The sequence below is a fragment of the Adiantum capillus-veneris genome, chromosome 8, assembly GCF_014529385.1.
Source record: "Adiantum capillus-veneris isolate H3 chromosome 8, ASM1452938v2, whole genome shotgun sequence".
NCBI lineage: Eukaryota > Viridiplantae > Streptophyta > Polypodiopsida > Polypodiales > Pteridaceae > Adiantum > Adiantum capillus-veneris.
In genome coordinates, this window is record NC_140938.1 from 48062383 (window position 1) to 48074440 (window position 12058).

Sequence of the window (12058 nt, forward strand, 5' to 3'; positions counted from 1 at the left end):
GACGGAGCAAGTCACGAACAAAGTCAGTTCTTGAATGTTGGAACTGCGGCAAGAAGGGCCACGTCAAGAAGGATTGCTGGTCCAAGAAGAAGAAGGAGACGGAGTCTCAAGACAACAAGCCAACATCGGAGGCCAATGTGGCAGGTAAAGTAGAGCAAGATGCTCTAATTCTCTCATTAGACAATGTGTCTAATTCCTGGATAGTAGATTCCGGGGCTTCATTCCATGCGACACCACACAAGCAACATTTCCAAGACTACACCAAAGGTAATTTTGGGTATGTATACTTGGGAGATGATGAAGCTTGTGAGATTGTCGGCAAAGGTACAGTTTCTGTCAAAACTGCTAACGGAAATGAATGGAAGCTTAAAGATGTTAGGCATGTTCCTTCTCTTCGCAAAAATTTGATCTCTACAGGACAATTGGACAATGAAGGTCACAACATTGCATTCGAAAACAAACGGTGGAAGATCTCAAAGGGATCTTTGGTAGTTGCCAAGGGTGAAAAAGTCGGTACACTTTACTTGTGTACTGTTAGCACGCAACCTTCAGCTTGTGCAGCAACTACAGAAGTTGACAGTGCGGTGTGGCACTACCGACTTGGGCATATGAGTGCCAAAGGAATGCAAATCCTTCAAACAAAGAAGCTTCTACTAGGTTTGAAAGAAGTGGACTTAGAGTTCTGTGAAGATTGTGTTTATGGTAAACAAAAGAGGGTAAAATTTCAAAAATCAGGAAATGAAAGAAAAAATAAAAAACTTGAGTTGGTTCATTCTGATGTTTGGGGTCTTGCAAGTACACCATCACTTGGTGGCTCATTGTACTATGTAACATTCATAGACGATGCGACTAGAAAAACATGGGTTTATATCATGAAGAATAAATCCGATGTATTTTCCATATTTCAAAGGTGGAAAGCCTTTGTGGAGAATGAAACAGGTACCAAGGTTAAATGCCTCAGATCCGACAATGGAGGCGAATATTGCAGCCAAGCTTTTGAAAGCTTTTGTGCTAGCAATGGCATTCGGAGGCAAAGGACAACCCCAAGGACACCTCAACAAAATGGGATTTCGGAAAGGATGAACAGGACAATCATGGAACGAGCACGAAGCATGCGGCTACATGCAGGCCTATCGCTTGAGCTTTGGGCAGAAGCTGTAAGTACGTCTGTGTACTTAATCAATCGGTCACCCTCAACGGCTTTGGATGGAGGAGTTCCAGAAGAGGCATGGACAGGTAAACCGGTGAATTATGCATTTCTCAAAGTGTTTGGGTGTGAGGCTTTCATGCACATAGATAGAAGCCTAAGATCAAAGCTAGATGCAAAGTCCAAAAAGTGTTTCTTCATTGGCTATGGAGAAGGAGACTTTGGGTATCGCCTATGGAATCCTGAAGATGGTAAAATCTTAAGGAGTAGGGATGTAATTTTTAACGAACAAAATATGTACAAAGATTACTTGGAAAGAAAACAAACAAAAGAAACAGGTGATGAGTACATGGAGCTTGAGGACGGTGAAGACTCAAGGACTGCAAACGGTGACAATGTGCAACAACGTCAACCAAATGAGGAGCCTCAACCTATTCCCCGAAGATCTACAAGAGCAAGTAGACCTCCAGAAAGGTTTGTTCCTTCCTTCAACCATCTCTTGATCTCAGATTCTGGAGAGCCGGAATCATACGAAGAAGCTATGCAACATAAATCCAAAGAAGAATGGACGAAGAGCATGCAAGTGGAGATGGACTCACTACATCGCAACCAAACATGGGAGTTGGTTGAGTTGCCTAAAGGTAAGCGGGCACTTCAAAACAAATGGGTGTACAAGCTAAAGGAAGAAGAAGGTGGGAAGAAAAGGTACAAGTCTAGGCTTGTGGTAAAAGGTTTTTCTCAAAAGAAAGGTATTGACTTCAATGAAATACTTTCTCCTGTTGTAAAAATGAACTCAATTAGGCTTGTCTTAAGCCTTGTGGCTGCTCATGATCTAAATCTCGAGCAAATGGATGTAAATACGGCATTCCCTCACGGTGACTTAGAGGAGGAAATCTATATGCTTCAACCAAAGGGGTATGAAGTAAAAGGTAAGGAGAAAATGGTTTGCAGATTAAAGAAGAGTTTGTATGGTTTAAAGCAAGCATAAAGACAATGGTACTTGAAGTTTGATCGATGGATGTTGGATCATGGATTCACAAGATGCAACTCCGATCACTGCGTCTACACGAAGAATTTGGGAGATGGGAAATTCATCATCCTAATGTTGTATGTTGATGACATGTTGATTGCAAGTGCTAACATGCAGGACATCAAAGACCTAAAAGAGGAGCTGTCCAAATCTTTTTCAATGAAAGATTTAGGTGTTGCAAAGAGGATACTTGGTATGAAAATATCAAGGGACAGGACGAAGAAGACAATAAAGCTATCTCAAGAAGATTACATCAAGAAAGTACTAGAAAGGTTTGCAATGCAAAATGCAAAACTAGTTTCTACACCTTTGGCTGGTCATTTTAAACTAACGAAGGATATGTGTCCAAAGACACAAGAGGAGATAGCCTATATGTCTAAAGTTCCATATGCTGCAGCGGTAGGTTCTCTAATGTATGCTATGGTCTGGACAAGGCCAGACATTGCACATGCAGTGGGAGTTGTGAGTAGGTTCATGGACAACCCAGGTAAAGAGCATTGGCAAGCTGTGAAGTGGATACTTAGGTATCTAAAAGAGACAACAACAAATGCTTTGTATTTTGGAGGAACTGATATTTTTCTAGAAGGGTATGCTGATGCAGATATGGCAGGTGACAAAGATACTCGAAGGAGCACTACTGGCTATGTGTTCACGGTTGGAGGCACAGCAGTAAGCTGGGCTTCAAAGCTGCAGAAAGTGGTTTCACTTTCTACCACGGAAGCAGAGTATGTAGCAATGACGGAGGCAAGCAAAGAAATTATGTGGCTTCACAGATTCTTAGAAGAGCTTGGATTCAAACAAGACAATTGTGTCTTGTACAGTGATAGCCAAAGCGCTATCCATCTTGCGAAGAACTCAGCCTTTCATTCAAGGACAAAGCACATTGAGGTGAGATATCACTTCATACGCACTCTTTTGGAAGAGGGACAACTAAAGCTAGGAAAGGTGCATACAAGTGAAAATCCTGCAGACATGTTTACAAAGGTGGTCAACAAGGAGAAGTTGAGTTTTTGCTCATCTTCAATCGGCATTCAAGGATAAGAAGCTAGAATGGAAAGCAGTCACAGGTTTGGTTTGGAGATCAGTCTCCAAGTGGGAGATTGTTAAGTATGGAGCCTGATTTACCCTTGTAATTTTCTGTGGTAAAAGCGTACATTTGTAAGGCCCCCATTATGAGGAGAAGCCATCGTGCGTGAAGGAAAATCACTCACCGGAAACCAAAATTTTCACGGACAAGAATCAGGGGCAACTTTAAAGGCCCTCGAGACTTTTTTTTTTCGCTGGAATATTCTTTTTCGTCGGAATATTATGGCCGGACGGTGGCCGGAAAGTGGTCGGAAAACAACCGGTCGGTTGGCCGGTGGCCGGTAGTCAATGGCCGATGGCCGGTGGTCGGAAGTCAATGGCCGGTGGCCGGTGGTCGGAAGTCAATGGCCAGTGGCCGGTGACCGAATTCAATGGCCGGTGGCCGAATTCAAAAGCGGACTTATCTTCTCAAGGGCGGCCACACATGGGCGAATTGGAGGGTCCGATTTGGACTTATTCGCACAAGGGCGGCCACATGGCTGTCTCTCATAAGAGAGGGCAGCCCTTTTGGCCTATAAAAGGAGGCCATTTCTACACACATTTCATAGTGTGAAGTTGATGCAACAAGGTGAGTGTGAGGTGGTGAGAGTGAAGCAAGGCGGGAGCTCCATTAAGGGTATAATCCCTTTGTAAACTACTTCTTGTTTTGAAGTACTAAAGCCATTGAGTGGCTGCTTTCCCGTGGACGTAGCCCACATTGGGTGAACCACGTATATCGTGTGTACTCTCTCTCTCTCTACTCTATAATCTCGTGTATATAAATCTGTCTCTCTCCATTAAGTAATCTACTCAATTATCTATTTAGCTACGTCTTATTTCCTAACAATAGGTCATTTTGGCCGTTTGAAGACGTTAATATAACATTTCAATTCATTTCATTTCTCTCTCTCTCTCTCTCTCTCTCTCATCAGCTAAGAACCAGAACTCTCCTCAACCTAATTGTTGTAGGCGTGGAGAGTATCCACTCGTGGATTATGAAGACTAGGATATGGAACAAGTGTAGTGCAGACTCGCAAAGAAGGTAGTATGTCCCCTTGATTTTAAAAAAATACCCTATTAGTGGAAATCTTTTGAAGCTGTGATACAAGTGAGCAAAATGCGCACGGATAGCCAGTCGGGTTGGTGGTAGAGGGGCTACGTTGAGTGAGCATATTGAAAATGGTGGCAAATGGCAAGAGGGGGGGCGGGGCAGGTTCCTTCAAAAACAATTTGCTACGAAGGGGGGAGACAGATAGAAACATGCCAACGTGGATGCATTGGTCATACTTATTTTTTTAGATAAAGCGAGTGCTCTCAAAGGCATCTGCTAAGCATTGCCGGAGTGGTCTAGCAGGTCGTTTCTATCTTCATGTAAGACCATTAAGGTTCGACTCTTGAGATCTCCCATTTTACTTAGTGAGGAGAAATTCTAAGGCTATGAATGAAGAATAGAGAATCTATACTATATCTATACTATAGTATTAAGGAGACTTGTTTTCCAGTGCCACGTGTCAAAGTTTGCTGCATCCGGTGAGTTCCGATTTATATGAGTAAAGGGGAGAGAGAGAGGCCGCCTTCGGCCGACGTACTAGTCTCTTGAAGGAATCAAGAGATTCATGTTGAATCATACGGAAGACCTTGTGAAATTTTCACGTTTGCTTTTATACGCCAAAGGACGACTGAATGTAATAATAAGAAAGAAATATCTTGTTGAGGTGTTTGCAGCTTCTGAACTCCTTGGGCGAATGATGACGAGGAGCCTCGGCGAACCCTAATCTGGCAGGTATGGAAGTAATCTCACCGGCAGAAGAAAGTGTTGCAACAGGAGCCTCCACGGACAACAGAGAGAATTCGATCAGCGCAGACGAAGATGCTGCCGAAGCTGGTGCTGAAGCAAAAGCAGAATGTGAACCATTGGACGAGCATCTTGTGGGCCCCGGGAAAAATGATGGGAAAGAAAACCTTGCAGTAGACATTGCGACCACAGACAAGGCAAGCTCTCAAAGCGACAATGCAGAAACCAGTAGTATGGATGCTGCAGGAGATTGTAAATTTAGTGCTGCATTTGCTCAACAGAAAGAACTTGAAAATGTAGAGATTACTCTAGTGGTTGAGATGAGCACAGATGCTGAATTTGCCCAAGATAGTGGGCAAAAGCAAGAGGGAAGCATTGAACATTGTAGGGATGCCATTTCTTCTGTGCAGGCTCTGGAGCAAGTTGATTCTGAGATGGAGAATCCTCGTACTACTGCTGAAGCAGCTGAAAGTATTCAGCAGAAAATATCGGTCAGTTCTAATAATCAAGCTTCACATGACAGCTCTGCGTCCTCCAAGATGCAGGAAATTGTAGGAAGAGAGCTAGACAGAACCAAACTCCAAAAGGAAGTTGTTTTGGAGGAACACGCTTCTTTTTCTGTCCTAGATGAAGTTAGGAGCTTCAAAAGCAAGGAAGAGGAAGAGCTTCCTATTTCCTTGGTACAGACAAAAGAAGCTATCGTGAAGTCACCCATTGAAAAATCTTTCGGAGATATGGCAAGCAGGTCCATGCAGGAAGACTATTCTCTTTCCTTGTTACAGACAATAGAAGCCACCTCAAGGTCATCCATTGAAGAACCTTTGGGAGCTACAGCAAGTGGGTCCATGCAGGAAGAACATGCCCCTTCCCTGGTACATGCAAGAGAAGCTACTGCAAGGTCACCCACCGAAGAAACTTTGGGTGATATGACAAGTGCGTCCATGCATAGGTCAACAACAAATGAAGAAAAAAGGACAAAACAAGATGTCGGTGATTTGGTAGACATGAAAGTGGAAGCCGGCTCAAATATCAGGTCTTGTAGTGAAAAGGCTGCAGAAGAACAAGTCGAAGAAGATGGTCAGCACACAAGTGCATTGTCAGCCACTGAAGAAAGTTTGGGTGACATGACAAGTGGGTCCATGCATAGGTTAATGCCAAATGAAGAAGAAAGGACAAAACAAGATGTTGGTGATTTAGGAGACATGAAAGTGGAAGCTAGGTCAGATATCTGGTCTTGCAGGAAAAGGGCTGCAGAAGAACAAGTTGAAGAAGATGGTCGGCACGTGAGTGCATTGTCAGATAATATAGTAGATGCAGAAAGGAAGAAAGGCCGTATGGCTGTAGGGGTATCGGCTCCCTTAAATGAAGAAGATAGGGTATCTGATTTGGGGACAGAGTCAGATACCATGATATGCACCCAATCAAATAGGGAAACTAACTTTGTGCAAGGCTTAGAGAGCGATTTAGGGAAGGAGATGACAGGCCATGAAAAGGAAGAGGGTTCAGGTAGCATGATGGTACAAACAGAGCTAAGAGCAACAACAGATATCTCCCTGAAGCAAGAGTTGGGTAGTGTGACAGCCCAGACAGAGCTGATAGCAGGCATAACTGATGTGACTTTTCAAAGCTTAACAGGAAGGGAGAGGGTTCATGAGCGAACTGAATGTGATGGAGAAGCTGCTGTCTTAACAGTAGCAGTGGGAGACACAGATGTCGCAAAGGAGCAGGGGAAGTCGCATGCTGGGATGGATACGGAAATGGTCAGTGATCAACGTATGGAAATTGTGGCTGGGGAAGGAGCACAGGTTGGAAGACAAGAGCTGCTAGGTGAAAAGGATCTGGGGGCTTCTGAGAAAAATTTAGGCATAGGCTCAACACACTCCTACCAGGATATTGAGAGTTGTGCAGGACAGGGACCTAAGCAGGAGGTGACGGAAGGGAAGGAATTTCCTCAAGGCAACAAGGAAGCTGCAGAGAAGGATGGAATGGATGTGTCAGCGTGCCATGTTGAAGTGGGTTCAAGCAAGGAATCTGGCACAGTAGTGAAAGCGGAGCAACGGGCTCAAATGGAAGAAGGCACACCTTACTTCTTTGGGCAGGAGACTCTGGTTTCTTCTGCTGTTCCAGGTTCACTGCAGCTTTCAGCGTCTGACGGTTCTGGAACTAGTCACGCAGATGTGTTGCAGCGAGAGAGCAAGCCATATCAGAAGGTTGAAACCCAAATGAAGGCGAGGCTAGCCGAAGCACATCAGGAAGAAATGGAGGGGAGTTCAGGAAACGTGTCAAGAGAGTTGTCACTTAAAAGAAGCAAAGAAGAAGAGCCAGTTGCATCTGTTGGAAAGCACTGGCATGTAGGCATAGTAATGAAAGTCAAATCCAAATCGAATAGTCCCGTGGAAGACACACTGGAAGGACACAAGGAAAATTTTGCAAGTCATGCGTTTGAAGAACGTCAAGTGTGGGCTTTTCAAGGGGCTGGCCATGACAATGGTATGCATCCTAGTGGAAGGCGTGTTTTTGAGGAAGAAAAGACAGGGTTATCAGATGAGGCAAACACTGGTACTTCGGAAGAAGAAAAGTTTTTTGGTGGTCAGGAGAGGGGACGAATCATGGAAAATACTGGTCTGAAGAGGAAGTTGTCAGACAATCTTGTTTGTGATAGTGGTGCTATGAATGAACCTGGTCAAAGTGACAGTGTCGTAAAGAAAGCAAAAAAAAAGGCTGTCAATGTATGGGCTAAAACAACAACCAGGAAAGGTCCCAAAAAAAATAGTAAGAATGGAGGTCCTCAGAATCCTCCCACTGAGGATTCTGTTCTTCTTACACCTGTATATGTCAATCCTGATAAGGTGGAGGATGGACCAGATCAACCAATTGCTCTCTCCAAATATGACAAAGCTGAGAAAATTGAGCTGAGTGAGAATAGATTAAGTGCAAGTAGTACCAAAGGCTATAGGATGGTTAGAGCAACTCGAGGTGTCCAGGAGGGTACTTGGTATTATGAGATTGTTGTGGAGCAACTAGGACCAACAGGACATACAAGGCTAGGATGGTCCACCCAAAAGGGTGATGTGCAAGCTCCTGTAGGTTTTGACAGCAATAGCTATGGATATAGAGATCTAGATGGCTCAAAGACGCATGTTGCAGTGCGAGAAACTTATGGTGATTTATATGTTGAGGGTGATGTGATTGGTTTTTACATACATTTGCCCAATGGTGCTGAGTACGCTCCGAAGCCGGCTCCGTTGCTTTCCGTTCGAGGGCGGCCATATCTGTCAGATGTTAAGGAGGAACAACCAAGGAGAGTACCAGGTACGAACTCCGCTTTAACATGACTCTGCCTTACTTGTAAAGGTTGGAAGATAAGCTAACACTCCTCAGAAGGTATCTGTTTCACTTCATCCTCAATCGACCATCTTGGCATGGTAGACCAACCTGTAAAGAGGATGCAGGTGGTATTGAAATATCAAGGGTACTCACATGTCGCCGTCGACGACATATTTTTTGAATATTTGCATTTAGGGATTGCCGCCTGACAAAGAGTGAAGTCAACTCGGGAATCGTTATTAGTTTTTCTTGACAGTTGGGCCACACCAAGATTGCTCTCTTAAGAAATACCACGAGTTGATATGCTTGGTAAAGCGGTTATATCTCATCAACTTTGGAGGTTATTTCATAGGTTTCCTGTCAAGATCGAGTGAGTGAGGGCTTCTTTGTGGTTGACACTGGCTGTGCCCTATCTTATGAGTTTCTAAGCATCACTGGGGAGTTTTCAGATTTAGTCCAGTTTGGCCACTTGTAGGCCATTTGACTGGGCACCCTATTTTATCTGCTATGACATTCGGCGCCCACATTCAGGTAGAGTTTGTGGAGCCTTGTCTTGTGTGTTGAGATTGCCATGCAGGGCTTATCCACTTACTCTCTCTCCTTCCATCTCTAGCATTTTTTCCTCTCCTCCTCTCTCCCCCCCGTGCTCCCATGTTACCACATCTTCGGCCAAACTTTGACATGGTATCAGAGCCTAGTTGGGTTTTGTGCGGCTGACAGGGTTGATTTTGGATAGGAGTGTGGAGATCCCTTTCCATGGGAGGTCGCTTGCAGCATTGAAGTCCTGTTTGCACTTGTCTACTGTGAATATACTCTCATGACTTCACATCGACTTGATATGTTAGAGATTGACAATGGAGAGTTTATATTGCATTGCACCAATGGAGACATGGTGGTTACAACTTGCATTTAGTTTGCATGGTCGTCTCAGGTGGATGTGTTGGTGGAGATGTTTGGATGTGGTCGATATCCCTGTACCTCTTCCCTTTGGAAGGTGACGAGTTTTGTCCTATACAGCCCTATGTGGCCTCTTGTTGTCGGGTGGTGCCTTTCTTGGCTAGAAGTGGTGATGTGCTGTGAATTCAGCAAGAGCTTGCCATCTACTCTTGGTTTTAAGTATCCACTGGATGGTGGTTCTAGATTCTTGTTCAGAAGGGAGGATCATCTTGTCACAGTGTCACCTATGTTGAAATGGATCAGCTTAATTGATGACGTAAAGTTTCTCTGTGTCGTGAAGTTCAAGTAAAGTTTTTCAAGAGAAGATTCGGGTGAAAGCTAAAGTCTACCGCCCTACGGGCCAATTCCATATATCATGTAATCGCAGTCTAGCTAAATGATTGGGCTTACCGAAAGAAAACGAGCCTGCTTACTCTTTGAATGGCATCATGTCCACTCGGAGTCTTGGAAGGATGAAATCCATTGCTGTACTTTCCCATGGTTGGCTAGGGACTGGTAAAGGTTGCAAAAGACCTGGTGCCCTTATGCCTGTCAAACTTGACCTTTTAGCATATCAAACAAACTCGTCCACATTCTTTTTGATCCTCAATCTCGTAGAAGAACCGTTGCACACCTGTTGCTGGTGGTTTCTATGCCGCGATGACTCGAAAAAGGTGGACAGTGGCACTCTGTCAAAATCTTATTTCTCAACGCTTGCGTCAGACACAAGTATTTTTTTTCCCCTTTGCGTCAAATAGCCTTCCATGAGCAGATAGCCCGCAACCACTTCCCCACTCTTATCGTCTGCAAAATCTAGATTTGTGGCGCACTAATCTACCATATCCTCGAAGCTGTGGTGATGAACTGCTGAAATAGCCAAAACCTAAGGCTTACGAGACAGTGCATCTGCCACCACACTCTTCCATCCCCGATCATGCACAATGTGAAAGTGAAATTGTGACCAAGTTTTTGTCCATCACATCTGCTTGTCTGAAAGCTGTTTCGGAGACTAGAAATGGTGCAAACTCTGATGTTCGTGGAACACTTTCAAATCGGCTCCAAGTAGAAAGTATTCCCATTGAGTAAGAGCATGGATGACTGCCAAAAGCTCCTCCTCATAAATCCGTGCAACCCATTCTGGTCTTGAAAACATTCAGCTCTCATAAGGTCTGACTGCGACTCCAATGTACCTCAAATGGCTTTTGCAAGACTCGCAAAGCCAATACTGGCCAATCATCAACTTCTCCTTGAGAGTCTTAAAGGTTGCAATCTTAGATGGTCCCTTGTGCGAAAGGAACCCCTTTGTGTGTCAAAGCATGTAGAGGAGAAGCAGTCTCCACAAATCTTTGAATGAACCGTCTGTAGTAAGAGCAAAAATCTAAAAAGCTTTGGACATTCTTCAAATCGGGCCAATCTCTCATAGTGTACATCTTGGCCGGGTCCATTCTGACACCCTCTGCAGAGACGATGTGTCCCAAAAAGGGGATCTCCGGTAAGAAGAAACTCGCTCTTATTCCCATACACCACCATGTTGGGGTAAAGCGGTGTGCCTTTTACCTCTGTCGGACACGTCAGACACGTTCGACCGCCCATTACTTGTACACACCTTTTTCTTTACTAGATAGAAGAAAAAGGGGCTCTTACACACAGTGTTGAGTTGCTCCACCCATATCCTGTGTTCTCTCTCTCTCCCCTTCTCGCTCTCCGCACACGCACCGCATTCGTGCACTGTCACAACCCAGTGGTGTGGTAGCCCGTGTACACACACTTTCCCCTGGCATGGACAGTCCCGGGGAAAACATGTTGAAATGATGACGTGGCATTGCCGTACGGTCAACACCTGCAAATTGCGGCGGACATTACAGACAGCCATGGGGTAGGCAGCGTACGGTAGCTTTTGGGCCTGCTTTATCCTACGCAAGCTTGAGAAAGAGAAAGGGGCCTTATTTTTAAAGTTGCTTTATTTTAAAATCTTTTTTTGGGGCAGCTTTTTATGGGCAGCTTTTGGGGCTCTGCTTTTGGCGTCCCTTGTAACTCTTTATAAGTGTGGTTTGGGCTCCCACTTCTCAGAGCATTTGAACGCAGAGTCTGAGAGTGAGACCCTCCCACTCCCTTGTACTTTGTGCAACAGATTTAATATAAAAAGAAATACTGAAAGGGGCGCCAATCTTTAGGGCCAATACCTCTTGGCATGGAACTCCGCCGGGCCGGTGTCGAATCAAATTGTGAACTGTTTTGAAGTGAATTCCTGTCGTGTCGCGGTAGATTCTTGATTTGGAGCGTCCAAGTCTGTTACAGTGGTATCAGAGCGCGGCCGATTTCTCTTCTACCGGGAAATCTGATCCTTTTTACGTGGCACTTATGGATTCAAGCAAAGGACAGTCGACTTCCTCTGCATCCGGAGATGTGGGAAGAGATCACGTAGAAGATTTACGCGAGGAGTACGGCCCGCCTCAACCTACTCAGGCAGAGCTTGAAGAGATGGAACATCGGAGATTGGTCGATGATGCGACAAAGTTGATGATGAATTTTGCGAAGGACCCTAAACTTGCAAAATTTTTCACCCAGACCTCCTTCGACGAGGTGCACTCACAGTGGCGGCAAACCACGGAGCTGCCCCTCAAACCGGCGCTCAAATAACCTCGTACTCCGAGGATGTTTACAGAGCAAGAATTGGAAGAGGTGGTTGATGCACGGATTAGCCAGCTTTTTGACGCGCAGAACAAAGTCAAAAAGCATGACAAAAAGCAGAAGAAAG

General features: G+C 44.8%; 1 protein-coding gene across 1 annotated transcript in view; it reads left to right on the forward strand.

The window, feature by feature from the left end:
• Window positions 1–4927: 4927 nt before the first annotated feature.
• LOC147452090 (uncharacterized) overlaps window positions 4928–12058 on the forward strand; it is an 81970-nt gene continuing 74839 nt past the window's right edge. Inside the window, exon 1 of the mRNA XM_086517887.1 lies at window positions 4928–8349. Coding sequence (XP_086374013.1) covers window positions 5028–8349 — 3322 coding nt within the window. The 5' untranslated portion in view covers window positions 4928–5027. The remainder of the gene's footprint in view (window positions 8350–12058) is intronic.